This window comes from Paramormyrops kingsleyae, chromosome 10 (assembly GCF_048594095.1).
Source record: "Paramormyrops kingsleyae isolate MSU_618 chromosome 10, PKINGS_0.4, whole genome shotgun sequence".
In the NCBI taxonomy this organism is placed as follows: Eukaryota; Metazoa; Chordata; class Actinopteri; order Osteoglossiformes; family Mormyridae; genus Paramormyrops; species Paramormyrops kingsleyae.
In genome coordinates this window covers 22,648,623-22,670,721 of record NC_132806.1, presented here as the reverse complement: position 1 = coordinate 22,670,721, position 22,099 = coordinate 22,648,623, and the positions used below count along the sequence as shown (strand labels likewise).

At 44.1% G+C, this 22,099-nt stretch overlaps 2 protein-coding genes across 5 annotated transcripts in view; both read right to left on the bottom strand.

The window, feature by feature from the left end:
• LOC111859833 (spectrin beta chain, non-erythrocytic 1) overlaps positions 1–13,133 on the bottom strand; it is a 63,288-nt gene extending 50,155 nt beyond the window's left edge. For 2 of the 4 annotated variants that reach the window (XM_023842852.2, XM_023842846.2), the window contains exons 1-2: positions 12,611–13,133; positions 199–389 (exon numbers count right to left, since the gene is read on the bottom strand). In XM_023842852.2, the coding sequence (XP_023698620.1) occupies positions 199–355 (157 nt within the window). In that variant the 5' untranslated portion in view covers positions 356–389; positions 12,611–13,133. The remainder of the gene's footprint in view (positions 1–198; positions 390–12,610) is intronic. The other 2 variants (XM_023842847.2, XM_072717526.1) reach the window with 2 other exon arrangements.
• Positions 13,134–15,837: 2,704 nt separating this feature from the next.
• LOC111859771 (acylphosphatase-2-like) lies at positions 15,838–20,154 on the bottom strand. Its single transcript, XM_023842751.2, has 4 exons — positions 19,917–20,154; positions 18,430–18,446; positions 18,075–18,184; positions 15,838–16,215 (listed from the first exon to the last, which is right to left on the bottom strand). Exons 1-4 carry the CDS (start codon positions 20,110–20,112, stop codon positions 16,101–16,103), a joined length of 438 nt encoding a protein of 145 aa, XP_023698519.2. The 5' UTR covers positions 20,113–20,154; the 3' UTR covers positions 15,838–16,100.
• Positions 20,155–22,099: the final 1,945 nt, after the last annotated feature.

Below are 22,099 nucleotides of genomic sequence, written 5' to 3'. Positions count from 1 at the left end.
TAGCACTGTGCTCAGAATGTTCCCGATTCTGATTTTTAGTTAAAATAAATGATGCATTGTAATGTCTCAATATTTAGGTCCTCAAACTGCAGTAACAATCACTGCACATAAAAGCTGCTTGGCTGCTCATAACTGCCCTGTGAGGGTGAATGTGAACAAAATGGTGCTGGGGGGGGGGGGGGGGGGCTGGGTGAGTACCTGCCAGGGCCTTGATCCGCGAGCGCTCGAAGAGGCGGGCCGAGCTGTTCTCGTTGTCCCAGTCAGCCTCCGATGCCAGGTCCCAGCGGTTGTTGATGTCATTATACTGCTGCTGGATCTCCAGGCTGTCGAAGTCGGTGGGGGAGATGGTGCTCATGGTGTCCGGTGCGGGGGGGGGACAGTCATCCAATCTGGGAAGACAGCTTGTTTCATTCTCCTTGCTCTTTATAAAATACACACTTTTCTACATGCAACATTCACATTTATTTAAATGAGGCAGATGAAAAATCACAAGCATTCGGCTGCTGCTAAACTACGCCACGGATTCCCAAACTTTTCAGCCCCCCAGTCCCAAAACAGCAGCGCCAGAGACTCGTGACCCCCACCTAGGGAACCTCTGGGGCTCAGTCACCAACGACTGGCCAAAAATGGGTGCTGGATGTACAGAGACTTTTAGGCAGCCTGACATGACGCCCAGCTCTGAAGGACGTGCATGCGGACAGCTCATAGACACTCTCAGTCAGTAACGATGTCATTCCAAACTTTCAGCCCAAACCCTAACGATGCGGTCATTTCAAACTGAGCGAAGAAGCCTACATACTGAACCTGTTGCCGAACCCAGAAACAGACAACGATAAAAGCCCAACACGACACATTACTACCTCCTATGGGAATAAAACCAATTACAACATTCAAAGAATAAGGGTAACCATATCCGTGAACGCAAGGAAGATAACATTATGCCAGAATACGCGACATTCGTTTAGTTTCATTACTGAACATTCTTTATTGCCGCGCTCGGCGTGATTAAGAGAGACAGGCCTGGTCGGCCAGGAAGGCAGGCCTTCTCGCCTGCCGCCTGCGAGCATCCCGCCGCCGCCGCATCGCCGTGTGTGTGAAAGTGTTATGGTGTGAATGTCTGCTCCTGTTCAGAGGAGGCACCCGAGCCAGACGGGGGGGGGGGGGGGGGGGAGGAGGAGAGAGGAGAGGGGAGATGCGGCCCAGCCTGGGGGGGGGGGGGCATGGGCCTCGGGAGTTGGCAGGTCGCCACGGAGATCCCCGGCATCCATCCCGTCGGCTTCTAGTAAACCCTTAGAATTAGGCCTAAGACACAGAGTACCAACCCTTATGCATGCTCGACAGGTGCTCCCCCCCCAGCTAATCCCCTGCCCTCTCTGCCTCCCCCATACATCTGCTCGCGTACAGCTGTGACAGTCACTCATAATCACAGGCGGAGGTGGCACAGAGTACCACTGATATGTAAGGAACAGCCACTTCTGAGTCCAACTTCTGCCCAGACTATGACCCTGCCCCAGGCCCTAAGGAGAACCAAGCATAACTTGGCTGGGGTAACTGCTATATGAAATGTGAGAGTCCCAAGCCAGACCTCCGGCATCTTAGCAACATGAATTAACTAGAAGGATAAATCTTCCTGATCATTAGATCGTCAGTTTAAATCCCCAGGTCGGTATATTGACTTCACTGTTGGGCCCCCGAGCAACAATTGCCTTGGGGATTCTGACCCTCAAAAAATGCACATCGCTTTAGATAAAAACACTGGATAAAAACATGCAACACTGGATTTCTAGGTATGTTTTGATGAGGGTTTCTGTTTCGAAACTGAATACACCACACACACACACACACACACACAACATCCTCAGTGGAAGGCCATGTAACTTTAAAATAACACACCAATTTAAGTCAATTTTGGTGCATTTTCCCTGAACCTAAAATGAAATGCATCCTTTCCTTAAATAAACCATATTATATCTCATAAAACTATGCTAACAATTTCCCCATTCCTAATTTCCCTCTGGGGATCAATAAAAGTACCTCAACATCTCATTTCAATTAGCATTTTATTGGCAGGGAAAGCCAAAGCATTCTGATTCCATGATTTTACAGGAAAATACTGAACGGAACCAGTGGAACTTCGCAGATTGAAAGCACACGATTGGATGCAGTGGGCATTGGGAGGCGGAGCCCCAAAGCCTTGCCCCTCCAGCTGTGTATGGCCCCTCCCACATTCCAAGGCTGTCCAGACACGTCGCTCAGGTGAAATGGTGACAGGAAGCTGCCCTAAGCATCTGGGCGTGTGTTTCTGTCTGCACCCCCACCCCGGACTCCTGATTCCCGCACCCCACGAACAAACAAGGTTAGGTCTCGCTGTAAACAGCAGGCAAGACCACTGAAACGTGACAAAGTGTATCACTAATGATGTTTGTTTAGGGAGTATAAAGGTCACTGGCACAGACACTATTCACAAAAGTGTTTATACACACATACACTCTCTGCACCGCACACAAATCCATTTTAAACACCGATTACTACAGGCCACGTTATCTTCAAGGTTTAGAGGCCATATAAATACCAGGATTCTGCAATTCCTGCTTAACTTCTTTTCTAGTGCCGCTTCAAGACCCAATAATGACCACCTCATCCCTGCAGGAGGATGGCAAAGTAAACGAAAAACACTCCTCCAGAAGAAATTCCCGATCCTCGCTTTCATCGCCAACAGTCACATGACCTCCCCAAATCAAATCAAAATCAGGAAGGCCCACCCAGGGGACCCCAGAGATGGCCAGAGCAGAGACAGGGGTAGAGAAGAAAAGGGCTGCGTGCTAAGAGAGAGAGTGAGGGAGAGAGAGGGAGGGAGCAAGGGAGGTACTGAAAGAAGGAGTGAGATGGAGAGATCTGAAGGTTCATAGTGAAGTTCATAGACCACAGTGATGGATGACTGTTCGTAATGAGACATCTCACAGGAGAGAAGGAGAACGAAGAGGTTTATTTGGGCTGAAAGTTCGGAATGACATTGTTACTGACTGAGAGTGTCTGTGAGCTGTCCGCATGCACATCCTTCAGAGCTGGGCGACACCTTAAGAAGCAACCACAGCGACACCTTGAGGAGGAACCACAGCGACTACTTGAGGTATCGACATGAACGTACACTGTCAGAAAAAAGTACCAATTTGTACCTTGAGGGTACAATTACTTGTCACTGGGGCTGTAGTCTGCCAATCGTACCCTTGCTGTGGGTAAGTGTACCTTTGTTTCCTGGTCTAATTTAAGGTACAGAAATGGACTCTGAGAAACATTTCAATACCATTGGGGATACATTAGGGTTGTTTATGCCTTGGGGAACAAAACTGTACCAGGGCTGCACCTTTTTTTCTGGCAGTGTAGAGAAATCAGATGCCCCCACCTGAACCACATCACCCTGAGTGCGGCGTTTGAGAGGTTCCCAGACACAGATCATCTTCTCCCAAAAGGAAAGGCAGCTTTTGGCTAACAGAGAAGTGGCCTTCGGAGGAGGAGGAGGAGGTGGAGGTGGAGAAGCAAGATGTAGAAACTGCACCATGAATACTATGAATAAATTACGCAGATCGTGCTTGAATGGGACGGCAGCGACGCAGAGAGAGATGAGAAAACAGGAAGAGAGTGAGAAACTGATCAAGAGGAGAAGCAACACTGTAGCGGCTGTATTTACCGCTGCCAGAACCAGGTCAGGAATCAGGTCGCGGGGAACATAAGGAAGGAGCGGCCGGCACCGCTAGTCTGCCGCCCCACGTTAATCACCCAGCTCAGCACCCCCCCCCACCAGCTCCCTTAATGGACAGGTAATATGAGGAGCGGGGGGAGGATATCAATTTTAAAAGATTAGCGTTGTGCTACAGTGTAGCTTCAGGGCCAGATTAGGCACAGAAGTGGTCTGAGTGATTCAGACACCTTTAACCGGAAAGGTGACCCCCACTGTGTTTATCGCACCCTGCCTCGTCAAGCCCTCGCACCTCTAACCCCCAAAACAAATCAAAAAGCCGACTCTGCTCTACCGTAGCCACTGGCGTCATGCAGACATTTTTGCATCATCATACCGAACCCTGCTCTGTTACAGAGGGATCCCAGTCCCATGACTGGCGAACGGCATGACTTTAGATCCGTAATCAGGCCGCTGCCTACCCTCAGCTCAGTCCGTCTGCTATTTCCAAGCAAACGTTTCTGCTTGCAGCTAAATGTCACAGAGGAGAAATTAAAGAGCACTGCAGAAGGACACAGAGAAGTAGAGACTTTGGCCCGTGCCGGGGAGTCCTGGGTGTTCCGCCTTTTCCTCTTAAAACATCACAGAGGACAGAACACTGCAGAAACAGCCAGATTCCCGACAGAAGGGCCAATTCCCCAAACTCCCAGCTGTGCTGCTTCAGAATAAAAGCCGCCTTTCCTCTACCTCCAAAGGATACGACGTCACGCAAACACACCCATCACATATAACCGTCAGGATTCATACATGCAATTTCCAACTCAGTACACACACCCCCAACCATTTTACACTTTATTTATTTAGCAGAAGCTTTTATCCAAAGTGATATATACTTTTGAGAAAGGAGGGTTTGCCGGTCCCTGGAGCACTAGGGGGTTAGGGGCCTTGCTCAGGGACCCAATGGTGAAATCACTTTGCTGACTCTGGGATATGAACTAGTGACCTTCTGATCACAGGCACAGCTGCTCCCTTCACTTCCCCACATGCTTCAAAGATACAACCTGCATCCACCTTGCCTTCCAACCATCCATCAATCAGCGTTCCGTGTGCCGAGATGGGCGACTGCAGATCAGTGTCCTGAAGCAGAACGTCACCCATCTAGACTCAAGATTTTAAGGTCCAGACACATCTGTCATCAAATGCGGGTCCTCACCGCGTTTCAAGCGGTGCTGCAGCTACCAGAAATGCAGGAACCGGCTCACAATGCACCTGGGACCAGGCAGTGAGAATTAGCATTCCTGATATGTGCCAGCAGCCGGTATTCCGATTTACAAAGTCCCCTCATTTGCCGTGACCCATTGGCATGACCTCTACAGGATTCAAGGCTATCAGCAAAAATTTCACCTCTACCAGATCCTGCATCTTTCGAATTTTCCTGAACCTGCAGCCCATCTTCCTCCTTGGTGCCGTCGTGCTGCACAAAATTTCCCTAAATGACCATTGAAGCACCCAATCTCATTCACATCAGTGCTACAAGACAGCATGTGCAAACATGAAGGCTCTGTCTGTGTGTGGGTGGAGCATCAATCTCGAGGACCAATAAGTGAGGAGAGTCCAAACGTAATTCAAACAATGTGGAATACTTTCAAAATTCATACAAAGCGATTGCTAAAACAAAGAGATGCTACAATGTTTTTTTCCGCACTACAAGCCTTAATAAAGTGTATTAAGAGTTTGGAGCAACTTCTGAAAGTTCAAACAGAACAAAGCAGAACCATGAGCAGTGAGACTCTGCTGACTAAAGATGGCTTCAGGCTACACATTAGAATGCATCATTTTGACATTTATTTGCCACATTTTGGGTGACATGCCTCACAAACGCACACTAAGGGGACACTCCAGAAAGATGCATATAATCAGAAATCTGGACTCAGCTGCATTCAGTAGTGATGGCCAAATGAAGCTTCGTGAACCATTTGTTTTATTTTCTGACCCTACTAGTTGGGGCTCTCTATTCAAAAAAAGGGCTCAGGGCATGCCCCGAAAAAATCTACAAAAAAAAAAAAAAGCAAATGGTTCATGAAGCTTCATTTGGCAAATCGCTAGTATTCAGTGATTCAGCCACTGATGTCGCACCTTCGGCCGGGAACAGAACCCTTAGGGTAGGTTCTTGTAAACATCAAGGCCTTTTGTAAGCAGCAGTGAGAGCGCCACTTCTGATAGTGTCACATGTTGGCGGCAGACAGCCTGCAGTGCAACATTCATGGGATGCCTGAGCACCCACTGGACCTTCACACACACACACACACACACACAAAGGCCCTCTCACAAAAGGCCCCACTTTGCTCACATACACGTTAACTAACTCTAATGAAGCAGCTGTCACTTGAGTTCCTGGAAATTGTAACATGCTGTGCTCAATAAAAGCATAAACGCTTTGCCTGCTTAAGAATTTAACATAACACAAACTAAACTTAGCAAGTGTTTTGAGCCCATCGAATCAAGAAACCAGCACACAAGTACTATCATTGAGACATACTATGATTCAGTCAAGGATTCTGAAGGCTACGGTACTCTACTAGTGCATCTCCCCCCCATTTACACACTGACCATGCAAGTCCTCAATGCATCTGCTGATCATAAAATCCTCTCCTTTACTGGGACACTCCCCCCACTAGATAAGCAGTTGTAAGATGGATGGATGGTCTGGTAATTACAGGGAGTCTGGGTCTGCCATCCCCTGACTGACCACAGGCGGATTGGCGTGATGACATCTACTGACCTCTGAAAACAGAACCCCACATCCTGGGACAACCATCTCCAAAGGCCACCTTTGCTCTTCCCTGCCATTATCTTTTTGACATTTCTCCATCTCTCATTCATCCATTTGGGGAGACCAAGAGCCAATCCAGACAGGCTCAAAAAGTGAGGAAGAGTACTGCTGTCTGGTCTGTGTTAAGCACATTCAATTATCCCTTTCTGACCATACTGAATAAATATATACCTAACAGAGGGGATTTGTACCTTGTTCTGCTTGTACTTTTGTTCCTAGTGTTGTTAGCCTCTGTGCTTGGTAATGTTGCCTAGTTCCCGTGCTTGTTAATTGTGATGTATTCCATCCGTTTCTTGTCATCTCATGCCGTATTGATTGGTTGATTTTGTAATGGTCCACACCTGCCCCTTGTTAGCCGTGTTATCCATGTTGATTTAAAATCCGTGTCAGTAGCTGGTGGTTATCTCCCAGTCTAGCTCCCAGTTTACTCTGTCTCCCAGTGTGTTACTTTGTGGTTACTATTTAGTTAAAATTCACCGATAACCTCCCCAGCACCTGCTGTACACTGCAGTTCCAAACCCCCTTATCTGCATATATCTGTAACAGTGATTGCTTTTCTGCTAGACTGTGGTGCAATTCATGCTGCTAATATGGTCAAATAATCCATGGTGCAATATAAAGGGGATTATGAATCTTATTGCGGTTTGACAGTGGACTCCAGTCCCACCAAGAAACAATTAGGTGTCTATTGTCAGACTTGCCATTACTCACTGTGTCTGGGGGTCTGAGTCACCCATCGGTTGTACTGGGAGTTTTATAAATTGCTGTCTACCCCCACCCCCCCAGCAAACCCAGAGCAGGAAATCAGTGCCACCCCAAGAGCATCCAACACATCTGCCTGAGGTTACACTCCTCTATTCTCACATCTGCAAAAATACTTTCAGGATTTTTACATATGGTTTGTTGCAATATTGTCCACCCTCCCCCCCGCCAGCCGCCATGCCCCGTTACCTAACGCTTGACCAGCCACCTGGGTCTGCCAAAAATAGCCTACCAGTTAAATAAAACAGGGGTATCATCGGAACCCCCGAAAGGAACAGGGCAATCAGGCAGACAATGCGCTGAATATGGAATAAATACAGTGTGGACAGGGGCATCTGGGAGACACAGGGGAGCAAGATAATGTGCAATGTATAATGAAATAAAGCCTCTGCTTCGTTCATATTCATTTGCTATACAATGACCCCCCCCCCCCAGGGGAGTGCGTGTGTGGGGAGGGGTTCAACTGCAATGTAAACAGCTACAGCACAACTCGATAGTAAGGGGACTACACTCAGGCAGACGCGGTATTATGGGATGGATCTCCCACCGCACTGGAGGCAAGAAGGAGGGAAGAACCAGTGACCCAGATGAAACAACAAGATGTTTCCCCGTCTACAGAAACAGGACATCTGTGTGGATGACAGTAAAACACTAAGCTCTCATCCTATCCCACTGAAAACGACCACTTTGTGGGCTGTGGGAAAATACTGTGCTCCGGTCCCAACACCCCAACCAGAAGCGCCAAATGAGGCACAGCAAAGCACTGCTTCTAACCCACTGGAAGAGAAGCACTGTATGGACCGCAATGAAACAGCCATCTAATATGCTCCCAGCCCCCTGTTGTACCGCAAATGAATGAATCGCAGTCCGTACCCCTCCTGAGGCAGCACAGCGAAACAGAAGACGTCTGCAGAGAGGCTGAGAGAGCTGGCAAAACGCTCCGCAGAAGCAGGACCTCACCAGGAGGCTGGTTAATAATTAACAGCATACGTTTTCGACACAAATATCAGACGAGCTACATGTTTTATTAAACATTAGCTGAACAACTTAAGAAACAAAAGAAAATGGCACCACTGGATGAAAAAAAAATCCCTAAAATAATTAGTGAGAGGGTTACGAAATACGGCCAACATAATTTTGAAACCTATAAAAAAAAAAAAAACGTACTACTCAAAATGTTTCAGTGTTTGAAAAAGGACAGTGGTAAAAGTATACAGCTTCTGCAAACGCTTCAGCGGAACATTTGAGTCATTACATGTACTGTTTATTTTGTACAATCATTTTCGCTCAGTCTCGTGGAGAGTGCCAGTAATACTCCAGTTAAACTGTAAGCTTATAATTCAAAGCTGAAAAGGCCAGAAAAGCATGAACATTACACCAGAAAGCTGTCATAGGGAAGCTGTTCTTACACGCTCCTTGAACAAATATGTATAGAAGACCCTTATATAGGATATACATGCACACAACACAAATGAGTGACCTGCTACACTGGGCCTAAACCCAACCCACTACCTGCCTGCCATCTATTGTACATAATGTGCATCAACTAAAGTTTCCCATTGAATTGCCCTGAATTACTCACCACTACCTGTGAAAATAAATAAGGGGGGTGTAAAGGCACAACCACCAGGCTGAAAACTATGCTGAATTACATTTCACATTTTACTTATTTAGCAAACACTTTTATCAAAAGTGATGTACATTAAGAGAAAGCAGCTTCAGCCAATCTCTGGCGTAAGGGACTTGCTCATGGGCCCAATAGTGAAATCACTCTGCAGTCCTGGGGATTTGAACCAATGACCTTCTGATCACCAGCACAGCATCCTAAATCACTTAGCCACACACAGCATCCTTGAATGTTAATCTACAGCAGTGTTTCTCAGACCAGTCTTCGGGAACCCCCAGATAGTCCAGGTTTTTGATCACTCAGAATTCCCCGGGACCTGGGAGGGAACACAACCATGAACCATCCCCGAGGAAGGGTTTGAGAAACACTGATCTACAGCACTGTATTAATTCCTGTTAATTTTACAACTGTAATACAAGAGTTCTTGAGAAGGAACCCTCCATCACTGCCTACAAAAACACTGTGGGCATTCATCGACCTGCCTCTCACCGGGGGCAAGAGCGTTAGTGTCTCTTACATCTCCCACGATGGGCCAGTGTCTCCATTTTCATCACTGCCGGCCTCTGGCGCCCCTTGCAATGATAATGTCTGCCGTCCCCCCCCCCCAACCCCCACCCCGCAGATGACATCTGCCGTCTTAGTCATTTACACAACTATCCTGCTGTGATGTGTTACCAAACTATCCCTAATCGAAGTGTTTCTGCTTTCCCACAGAACAGCACTCATCCAGGCTAAGCTACACAATCCTACGGTCATTCTTCCAGTAGTTCAACAAAAAAATCCAGCTACTCAGATCCTCAGTCGACCACTATCCTCCTGGCATACCAAAGACCAAGACCAAAACTCCTATCCAGGGTTGAGAGAACCCTGATGACATGACAGCAAACACACACACTGGTCGCCAGCCGTAAAACCAATAAACTAGAACATACCTCTGGCGAAGTGTGATCCTTCCTGAACTACGACGGTCCACAGAAACCCACAGGCCTCAGTCACACACCGACACACTTTCTGGAGCAGATTAGCTGATGCGTTACATTGTTGCAAAAAACTAGAACTACAGCTAATACAGCACCGGGTGAATTATCCTTCTTCACCAGTTTTGACCTATTGTATGCGAATAGCAAGACCGCCGAGTTTGAGGGAACACATTTAAATACAACATATTTCCAAGTTTCATCAAATAGATTTTATCCTTAACAGAAAAAAAGAAAAAAAAAAACGTTTCAAGAGTAGATTTGTTTTTTATAAAATGCTTCTGAGCCACAGAGACCTGTTATCTCCTATTTCTTGTCCACAGCTATAGAATGTCTCCGGTCACCTTATTTCTCAATTTCCTTCCAAGATGTAATTCAGTAAAGTTAAAAGCTGCATCTTTACATTTGTCTATAATATTGACACCACAAAACGATACAGAACATTCTCAGCTTAGGTAAAACAGCAGCTCCCACAGAAAAAAAAAGGTACCCTGGTACAGTTTTGTTCCCCAAGGTACAAACAACATTAATATACCCCCTATGGCACAAAAATGCTCCTCAGAGTCTATTTCTGTACCTTAAAAGGTGCATTTACCTACAGCTATGGGTACAATTGCCACACCCTTTAGGGTACAGCCCCCGTGACACCTTATTGTACCTCCAAAGATACAAATTAGTCTACTGCACTGTCAGAAAAAAGTACCAACAGACACATCACCAGATAACATTAGGGCTTCTACAAACACGCAGCTCTCAAAAAAAGTTTTGATTTGATGCCATGACCCCAGATAATAATGAAAATGCATTAAATGCAATGCAATGGAATGAATATCTTTAAACATAGCAATTATACTAATAGTGTCAGGCTGAAAACTAATTTGGTTAGTACATTAAACCCCTGGCAAAAAGGTCTCCATAGAGCAGTATATATCACTAAGTCCATAAGACTACGCAAACCCATTTTACTTTCCCTAAGATCCGCCAAGCTCTTTTGGTTCGTCAGAAAGGAATCCAAGCTCTAAACTAATTATGGTGCTGTTACTTTCAAATACAGATTGCCTAAAATAGTAAAAAAGGGAAGGCAAGTCCTTAAGCGCCCTAAAGAAGCGATAATGAGTGCGTCCATGGATCCAATAAGGGCAAATCTTATAAAGATTTGGCTCTGATATGTCTCCGAAACAGACCATAACTCTTGTCAAAAAAGTAACCATGATATCCATTCAATCACATCTACCACAAATGGTAAATGAATATGTTAACAAAATTACATAAGAAAGGCTTGGCATTGATGTGTGCCCTAATGCAATATTTTACTTAATAAATCTGTAATAGTGCACAGTGCTACGTTTTTAAAATGAAGCTTTGGTTCCATATAAAATATGTTTGTGCAATCTTATCAAACGATAACTTTCACATAATTGCTAATACATAATGACACTTTATAGGATCCAGGTGCAAGAGGGGCTGAAAATATGTGAAGTTAAGACGTATACCAGTTTGCCATTCCGTGTTTATATGGGTAGAGATATTTCGTGTAGTATCTTTCAATGAATGTGCCAATTCCGTGTTTTAAATAAACCTTAAATAAACTTCCAATGAAATTGCGGCAATTCTGTCTTTTAAGTTATCCAGACAAATAACCTTCAAGTATTTACTAACACCATGAAGGATCTTCCCTACTACACCCTGAACAAGCGGCTGAAAACACAGCAGGATACTAAAAAGGAAAGAAATGATCGGTCTGTAGTAAGACAAGCGTATGATTCTATCCCATCTAATGGAAACCGTACCTTACTGAAAAAAATAGACATCACAATAAAATATCGGCGTAGAAGTAGCCCAGACGCAGCCTAATATGCAGATTCCACTAAAATTAACTGCGCAGATACTTTAGTAACAAGTTTAAAACACCCTGTATGCTTATGTTAAATCCATGACCCCCAAATTAAGTAATCTTCACAGACACCTCACTACAATGCATGTTAAACACCGTACAGGAATCAATGTACAATTAATACACTTCTTCAGAAATCAGTAATCCGCATACTTCTTATCTGGTCAGTTTAGATGATGGTCATCAATGGACACAAACTAAAGGCATTATGCATCTGCTTTACCAGGTCATTCACATAAAAGTGTTAATCTGTATTTTAAAACTTGGGTATTCTATCGTAAACGTACCAAAAATTTAGACCAGTTAACGTGCAAGAAAGTCTATTAGCACCACACAAATAACAGCCCGAGATGTGACTCTAACCACTTCAAATAGTAGCCATAGCAGGCGATTTAAGCATACTGCGCCGCTAACCAGTTAGCCGTTTGGCTACCGAGCACTGTAATGATCTACAAAGGGACAGATGGATGGACGGTCCGCCAAGCGGGCGTGCACGGGGTGGCAAAGCAATCTGGTTATTGTAATGATGATTTCCATATCTGCTAGGTGCATTTCAGAGCTGGCTTGATGCCACCCTAACAGGGTGATTATAAGCGTTACCGGCGCCGAAGCTCCCGGGCTAGGGCCAGCTGTTCACGGCTGCCCGTCAGACTGAATGGGGGCTCCGACTCCGCACCTTTGGGCAAACAAAGCATGCATGGACTCACGGTGCGCTACCCGCACCGGCTATCACCGTGCATCTGGGTAAATAGGGAAAGAAGGACGAGGGATAAAAAGTACATGATGCACGTTGCACATATGCGATTGAGACCCGTTATATGGGGATTAGGAATCAGCCTACCTCTGAGCCACCTACCGCACGATTCCGCGGCTCTTTTTGGGGGTCGCTTGGGTAGCTAGCCTATTAGCAAACTAGCAGGAGCTGGAGAAACAATAAAAAATCCTTTCGTCTTTTGTCGCAAAAAAATACAACATCGGTAATAAAAAAATAAAATCTTGCAAAAAGAAATTCGGACAAAATCGTCGGTTCTTCTCAGTTAATGCATCCTTTTCACATGGCAGGCGACGCAACAAGGCACGTTCCCAAACATTCATCCATCGATCTCAGTGCAAGGCAATAAAGCGGCGGCAGCCTGACCGATCGAGCCCTCGCCTCCCCCCAATCACTCGGTGAGGTCTCCTTTTAGCAAACGGGCTGCTTGCTCCCCTCTGCTCGGACGGGAAAGGGGATGGAAGGGTGTGAAGGAGCACTTAGCGTGGAGCGGCGAGGCTGACTTCCCTCCGCACTCAGCAGGCTGCTGTTTGTGGGCGTGCGGCTGGGACCCGCTCTCCCATCCAACTGCACGTACTTCATACTTCGGCTCTTATTTGTCATCCGACAGTGTTCACACCAATAATGTGCGCCTTATACTACGGTAAATAATCTGCAGGATTGATGTTATTACGGGGGGAGACAGCGAGGCACTGCTGTCATTAATATAACACAGAACATTTCACTTTGTATTTTTATTTATTTATTTTTTTTTTACAAAATAATTTCTTAACCCCATCTACACTTTCTAATACTACAGGCACATATTGTTTTGTTGTTTTTTTATTAGTACCAGATTAATATGCTTGCCCTTCGCTTTCCAAAATTATTGTATGCTTTCATATATTTGTTTATTTAAGTGCTATGTATTATTAAAGTAAATGTGTCTGTCCTAACGCTGGATTTGTTCTCTGCGCAATTCTTCTGCTATTCATCTATCCATTTACAATACTTCTTTAGGGGAGACGAAACAAAGAGTGATCATGTATTTCAGAGGATGGGGTGCACACTGTGCATAAATTAATGGGTGAAATCAGTCACGACCTGTGATTAGATTGCGATTCAAGAAGAAATGAAACGTGTTTCCCAAGCGTTTCAGGTATTTATAGAAAATACCGGAAATTAAGTTAAGAAAGGATAATTTGCGATCTAACAACTGAAAAGTATAGCAGAGAGGAACATCATTCGTATTCCATGCATATATGGCGCAATAATTTTCATCCTTATGCATTTATTTATGAGGGTATGCCTTTAATGTATTTAAAGAAAGCTTGCATTTAAGCTTTGCGTTAACTCCAACGCAAAATCGCATTTTTGTAAGGTATACATTGATAAAAGGTAATTTTGTGGTATTGTGCATTAACCTGTACCAACATAATATTTTCTTCTGATGTGGATACATTTAGCAGAGCACTGTATAGAGGAAGACCATTTTGCAGTTTTTGTAGTGAAGCTCTTCATTTGGGCTTCTTCATACAGCCCCAGAGCTGCTTGTCAAGGTGTGAACACAGTGTCACTCCAAGATATCGTGATTCACTCAGTCTTTTCCTCAGTCATATCAGATGGATTTGCCAGCATTTTCTCACCACCTACACAATCTAGTGCCTGTCTGCCCCCTTGGAGGATTCCAGTTTAACAACAATTTCTTATGCTATTTTCTGTTTAACCGCAAGTTGTTTATCTCTTACTGCTTCATAAGTTCAACCATTCATTTACATTATAAAGGTATATCCACAAACAACCATTTCCTGAAGCCCTTGGGTAGGTCACACATTTTGATGCGTACCCACTTCATCAGCCCTCCCCCAACCCAAATTACCGGGCACGGAATTCACTTACCAACTTTACAACACACAAAGATTGGGGATGGATTTGCTCTGTCCCTGACCATTGCAACAACAACTACTTTCAACCAAGATGCAAACAAAATCCAACAAACCCTCTACTTCTCATTTACATATTCTGCTCCCACTTGCTGTACCGTGGCTTGAAATATATATTCACACACATCTATTTATACCAGTGTGAACAATGAAGGCATCCTTCTCTATACTGCCCCCTCCATGTGGCTCAGTCCCCAATATCTACTCAGCCATAATCCCATATATGGGGTTAGGCCAGTCTAAGTGCGCCACCTCTGACTTAAACCTCACTAGTCCTTGTCTGCTGCTATGACTGAGTGCTAGGGATCTCCAATAGACTGACGTGACCCAGATACAGGGCAAGGTGGTGCTGATGTAGCATTACATGGTGCTGGCGTGTGGGACAAGCCCTACATCTGGTCCTGGCACATTAAGGACCACCTCCTAAATTGGTGCCGTACTTTAGCAATGGTGCAGTGGGGCACGAGACCACACAGGGGAGTCATCTTTGCTCGGTGCAGCTTCGACCTTCTGGAGAAGCTTCATTATGCTGACGACGTCCCCAGTAGAACCCCAGTGTATGGGTGACCTCATAATGCCCTGGACCTTCTGCACAATGGACCAGCTGTAGGACTGTGTGGGGAGAGCTGGTCACTCTCCCTCTTTTACTCACTTTAGTGCAGGTTGCACCTCTAGGTCTTCCAGTCGATGCCATCGAAGCTCTCTGAGTGGTAGATTGTAACAAAGTTTGACTCCGGAATAGGGAGGATATAAATCTAGTCTTAAAGGGCACCTTTTAATCCTATCACCCACATGATTGCAATCCTTCTTTTGAGGTGCGCTGCAGCCCAAAGATTAACCAGTGGCTGTAATGGATACGCAGAGAGAGTATACACTGCTCTCAGTCATCTTTAAGATGGAAGGTAACAGAGTCACATGATAGAAGGTCATTATTTCAGTAATCAGAACATCAGTATGGAAGGTGGTGCTTACAATCACTATCACATTATTCCCGGTGTAAAAATAATTAAGTGAATAAAAATCACCTGAGATGCACTCTAAAGGGCTGGAGGAACATCTGTAGAGTCTCTTCAGAAACTGGAACCTGACCCTCTTAATGCAACTCTGTGACTGATGTATAGAAAAGCTGTGTCTGGCTGACCAATACCATGAGAACACCATAGACAGGCCGTAATATAACTGAAAGGTATGTTATTACCTTGGCTACGTAATTTCACATAATTTGTCATTCGCTGGAAGCTCAGTTTAGCTGCACTTACAATGTACTACCTGCCTTGTTTTTACATCACTTTGGACAAAAGCATCTCCCAAACAAATAAATGTGAATGTCACCCTTGCCACTAGAAGACCATTTTAATAAAGAATCACACAGCATTTCTGTTTTTATTTTATTGGTTTCAAATAACACATTACACAATATAGTCCTAGAGTAATATCACTGCTGTTGAAGTGAGGTTTTCAGGTGCTTCGTTATAACAATAATTTCAAGCGTACATGGCATTGCCTTTTCTCCTGCTTTCTAGCCTGTGACTCCGTAATGCTGTTAGTCAGTCAGTGATTTTCCTTTACAAAGCCATCAGACGGTGTCGCCTCGACACTGTGGACCACTGCGGCTGGCGTGCAGTGGCAAAAACACGTCAGTATCTAGTGGCAAAGGAGGTGAACTGCAGTGCAGGGATGGCGTGCTCGTTAGAGAACGTGGCTTTGTCGATGCGCGACATGGGACTCCCGATATTCCTCAGCCAGTCCTTCCTGCAAACACAGAGAGGAAGGCGGTTGCACGGCTTCCATTGACCATATGCTTCTGGCACATATCGCACAAATCTCCTGGAACGTCACAATCACATGGGTTTAATACTTGCCGTACTGTGGGTGCAAATAGTACCGGTCAAAGCCCATGTGGCGCCCTAGGCAAGCTTCACTTGCGGTGTCCCCGTCGGCAAACTTTACCGCTCTATTTAACTTTGTCTCAGACAGCAGCAAACGCAGCTGCCTACACTGTCTAATAGATCGGTCGGCACTGGGCACGAATCAATCAACTGGTATATAGGGAACTTCATGTTTTTGGTCGACACAGGTAATTTATGAAGGATGTATTTTTAGCTGATTACCAAGAAAGAACGTCACTTTTCCCCCTAATTGATTCAATCCACTAATTTCACACCCAAGAATCAACACATACACATGACCACCGATGTCAGCGAAAACCTACTTGACGTCTCTACCATCGTCTAGGGGGGGGGGGGGGCGTTCTTCAACTCATGACCTACTAAGGATATTTATATTTCTCCCCCGTTTTTTTGCAGACCATCTCTCTTGGATGACCTATTTGTGTGCGCCCCCCCCCCCTCCCCCACGCACCACACACACCCCAGTCTCCCTCTGTTTCTTTTCCTCCTTGATGGGACTCTCAGGGACACTGCATGCTCCAGTTTGAACTTCGCAAACACTCAGGAGTAAAAACCAGGACGGTGAGGGTGGGGCTTTGAGAGGAGCGCTCCACAGCCGTTGGACAGGTGAGCGATGCAGCTTGACGGCAATGAAACGTGGTGAGGGGAGACGGGCTCTGTTAGCGAGGGCCCCGTGAGCCGCTGAGGCTGTCCACTCGACGTCTAGCTGAATTTATCCAATTGTTCTCAAAAATATGTCACTTGCACCGCACCCCTCTTGCCAGGTTCTTGCAGCAAGGTAGCGGCATCAAACAAAAATTACACATAGAATAAAAAACTCGAATTTATAATCTCAACAAAACTTAAGTGACTTTTACGTCAGAAGGCATCTGCCCAATTCAGAAGTTTTGGGTCACGTCACACCACGCCTGCCGCCAGAAATACATTTTATAAGGGATTGTTCAACTGTAGCAATAGGCCCCCCTCGGTAGATTTCGGCAGTTGGGGGTGGGGGGGTAAGCCTTCCCCCATAGAGGGAGGTCCTTGCTCATACACACCTTACCGCAAACCTTAACTATCGCTGTAAATAAAAACATATGCATTCACTAGCCAGCAAGGGTTTAATTCAATGCAGCGGTAGAACAATTCAGCTTTTTATGTCAGTGCAAAGTCTGTTAGCAATTTTAGGAAACATTTAATAAATAGGGAAATACATCAATCAGGAACGGGAAGGGTTGCCACCCGTCTAGGATTTTCTGAGACCATGCCGGATTTTGGTCATCTGTCCAGGAAAAAACAAATTTCATTCCGTGACATGGACTGTCCCAATCAATTTCCCCATCAAACCCACCTAAACAAACCTTTGGAATGGTGTTGCTATGTGCAGTACTTCTGGTCAATGACTGGCTGTCCAGGATTTTACAGGACTGAGGTGGCAACCCTAGGAAGAGGATACGGGTGCCCTGTATTCGTTTCGTTTCAACTCAATTAAACAATTATTTTGGAGATATGGCTCCCTCTAGTGGAGAAAACAAAAAACTAGCATTTTAAATTTTCTGATAATGCAGTACCAATCACTTGTCAGATGTCTGTTAAAGAAATGTGGCTACAGCCTGCTATTACATTAAAACCTATGTGCATAATCCATTGGAAGATGTGCATAATCATAATATACTGCTATTTACTTGATTAACACAATCAAAAGAATAAAAGTATACTCACATCTTTTCCACAGTCTCCTTCGGACCTTGGATCTGACCCTCCACAGTGTCCCGGTTGGTATTTCGCACCCAGCCCACTAGCTGCAGTCTTTTTCCTTCTTGCTCTGTATACTTGTTTCATTTAAAGGGGATGCAATTTATTTTATTTTTTTGGGGGGGGGGGGGGGTGGTGGTGGTTGGGAATCAAGGACATAGAGTGCATGGGTATAACAGACAATTGAAAGAAATATCGATTCAGTTTTTTAACCTAATTATTGTTACCATTACATGCTAATGTTTACCTCTCCAAATAACCCACTGACAACAGAACAAAAAACAAAACAAAAAAAAAACAAAAGAGTGAGAGAGACGAGTACCTTTCGGAAGAAAACACCTGCGAAAAGCACAGACATGAAGAACTATAAGCTTTGAATGTAAGGCCATAATGTTCTGTCAGGATACAAAGTCATATATGTTCAGTTAAGCTGAAATGTTCTCCTAATATTTACACCTGCTACTCAGGACCTCATGTACCAAGCATTAATATATTTTTTTCCTTTTCACCGAAAGGTCAAGGTTATTTATATCTGATTCACTTTGCGATGTTTCCCACATTGAATGAATTAAGTGCCTTATTCTCATTCCGCCTATCATCTGAGCCTGGGTGGCAGTCTGAATGGGCATATTAAGTTGCATCACACATTAAAGGGCAGATAAAAGTAACCTGTACACTGAGATTTTCTTGGGGTTTGGTGCACAATAGACTTATATAATAAAACGACAGCCAAAAAATCTGAGTATCTGAAAATGATAGTAATACATAATGATATTACCATTTGCAAAACTAAAAGATGTTTCTAATTTACCAAAACCATATCCTTTAAATGTAAATGTGCCACCTCCAAGCTATGGTAATGTGTTGCATAGTTAACCATGTATTAATGGTGAAACATTTTTTGGTGTCAATGCCAAGATTTTCCTTGGGAATGTCTGTTATGACCCCATGTGGCTGGGGTCAGAAGAAATGTCCGCAGCTACAAAACATCTGATCATGAATTGTTTCCAAACTTCTATTATGAATCACGATATTTTGGTGCTTCGTGTGTATAAACGCTAAAAACTGCATATATTGATGGATACATATCCATAAACAAGGTTATGGTGACATAACGACTGGTCAATTAACTGGAATCCCGTCTGGAGAGTACCTCACCCATGTGACCAGTGCTACCTGGGACAGGCTCCAGGCCCCTCCGCAAGCATGACACAGATAAGTAGTTGGGAAATGGAGGAATATCTGGTTTGCACTTACTTTAAAAATATTGTATATAAGACATTGTATCTATTTATGCGCCAATAGCCTCCGGGATAAGTGGTTTCAGAAAATGGATGGATGGATCTATTTATGTATCTTATGCAAATAAATTCTTTGGCAAAATCAATACTGGGAATACAATTACAAGTGTAATATCGTAATGTATGTGCCTGTTGGTAATTTGACAGACTTTCGGCTTTCTGCAACGTTTACAAGCAAGAATCAAATGACAAATCGTGGCCACATTCCTATTAAGGAATGATTTTTGGGGCCATGAATGATGTGACATGATACTCCGCAGTCTTTCCATGCTATGTCTACGTAGGTTTCCTACCTCAATGTTGAATGTTACGGTTACGGCTGCAAAAAATACAATATGTGAAATATGTAACTTTTTTTAGTTTCAGTGTAGCTGCTCTAAGTGCAATTTAACATTGGACGTGGAACATTTTCCCAGAATAACTGATTCCGTCATTCAGGTTTCTACTGACATTAAGAAACTACGGGAAACTAAATTAGGCAGTGAACATTAATACGCGCACGCCTTACCTTGCACTTCCCCGAACACCTCGTAGTCCACGGAGATCAGTTCCGACATTGCAGGCTGCGTTGAATGAATGGAACTGCGTATTGACAATGGTACGCGTGTGATGCCTTTCACTGCCAGAGGAGGCAGCTGCAGGATTCCTCCCTTGAACAATACACCGTACAGAACGCGACCTATAATATGCGTAGCCGCGACCATTGGAGCCACAATGGCGACCTTTGTTATGTCCCGCCTCTTCCGGGTATGACTCCGAAAGCGACCAATCCTGATGAAGCAATAACATCGGAGAGGATTGTTCAGTGACAGTCAGCGTGCCAGTTTAGATAGTTCGGTGTATGAGTTTGGTGCAGTTGAATTCGCTAGTACATCCATCCATTTTCTAAACCCGCTTGATTGAACATGAATGCAGAGTACTAATTTTTTTTTTTTTTTACAGATTTTTCTACATCAATTTATTCTTTCAGTAACAGTTTTTTTCCTAAAAATAAGGAATTGTACCATATTGTAGATTTTACATTCCCTCATTTTAGACCAGATGGTAGCAAAGCTCGGAGTTGTTAAAAATACAATCCACGGAATCACCAGGCTGATGCTGAGTAACTGTTGACTGAGTTCTGAAGAGGTGTGAAATACATTATTTATAACATTTACGTAGCAGACGTGCTTATCAAAAGCAACATACAATTGAGAAAGCCCCTAGAACAGCTAGGGTTCATGGACCTTACAAACAGTGAAATTACTGCCAACCACTCGATTTGAACCAGTGACCTGATCAGAACCACAGCATCCTAACCCTGCCACCGAGCCACACACTGACATGTGACAGGAAGTTGAGTTGTTGTGCTGAGGCACATATACAAAGTAGTTACAAACGAGCAGTTTACTACAGCGTCAACTGGGAGGAAAACATTACATTTATTGTGAACCAGTAATTATGTGAACAATCAAGTTCTACATCCTCATCACACTTTAAAGTCCAAACTTTTTAATTTAGATTGATTTCCTTGTTATTCAAAAACAATATTTTTCAGTATTATACAAGAAAGTGCCATTAATTATAGAATACATCAAAGTGGCAATCCAAAACAGTGGCAATATTACAACGAACAAGGCTCTCTAAAAGAAAAATAAATGGGCAGCATTTTGAATGGGGACACTGCCTCATTGCTCCTACTAGTCACACAGGTAGAGAACTTAGATCTTCTACGGTTAATAGTACAACCTAAAAAGGAAGCATAGAATATAAATATTCTCACGTATGAAGTACAGAGAATATACGTGTCAACCACACATGTTTAACTCACTAAACTGCAAATAGGCCTACCAGACTGCAGAATAATATGATCGAGACAATAAATCATTACAAGATTAGTATGCAAATTATACAGCAATATACAAAACCCGCAGAAGCAAAGGCTTGTCCCCTAATAATAATGGCAGGTGCGTTTATACCTTTGAGTGGCTGGGATCCGGGTAGTCGCAGACGCCCTCTGGCCACACCGTGCGTATCAGCCCTTTCACCTCCCGCGGATATACGTACGTGGGACGATTCCGATTACTTTTACCACAGCCTACTTTATACTTGAACTGAAAGACAGGGAGGGTTAAAATGCAGTCTTTCCGGCTTGAAGGCAAATGTTATCAGGCCAAACAAAAGTGATTAGGAAAGAGGGAGTGCGCGTTCCCGTACTAGTTTGTAGTGGATGAGTTTATATGTCTTCTTCCGCCGGGCTTTGTCGCTCTTTAGCCTGGATGCAGCGCACATCAGTGGGGCCACCCACCCTGGGACACTGAGAAAGGAGCAGGCTAGCATTATTATTATTATAAGAGCGGTTAAGGTGAAAAAGAAATGCAACGTATTTCCTTCATACAGCTAATAACTTGATATTTAGCAAGAATGACAACATACCTGACAGAAATAGTTGGCATAAATATAGATAAACAGATTAAACATAACTTGAACGATATCAGCTTAATAGTACAATAATAAATTCCACAGACTAAGTTTACGCAATTACCTTTTCCATTATCGAATACCACAATAACTAAACTTAGGCCCAGAAATAGACCATTAAAACAGAAATTATACATTGATTATATATAAAAATATTATATATAATATTTTTTTTCTAGACTGAATTGTTTATAAGGTATTGTCCTTGGTTTTTTTCCACGTGTATCATGA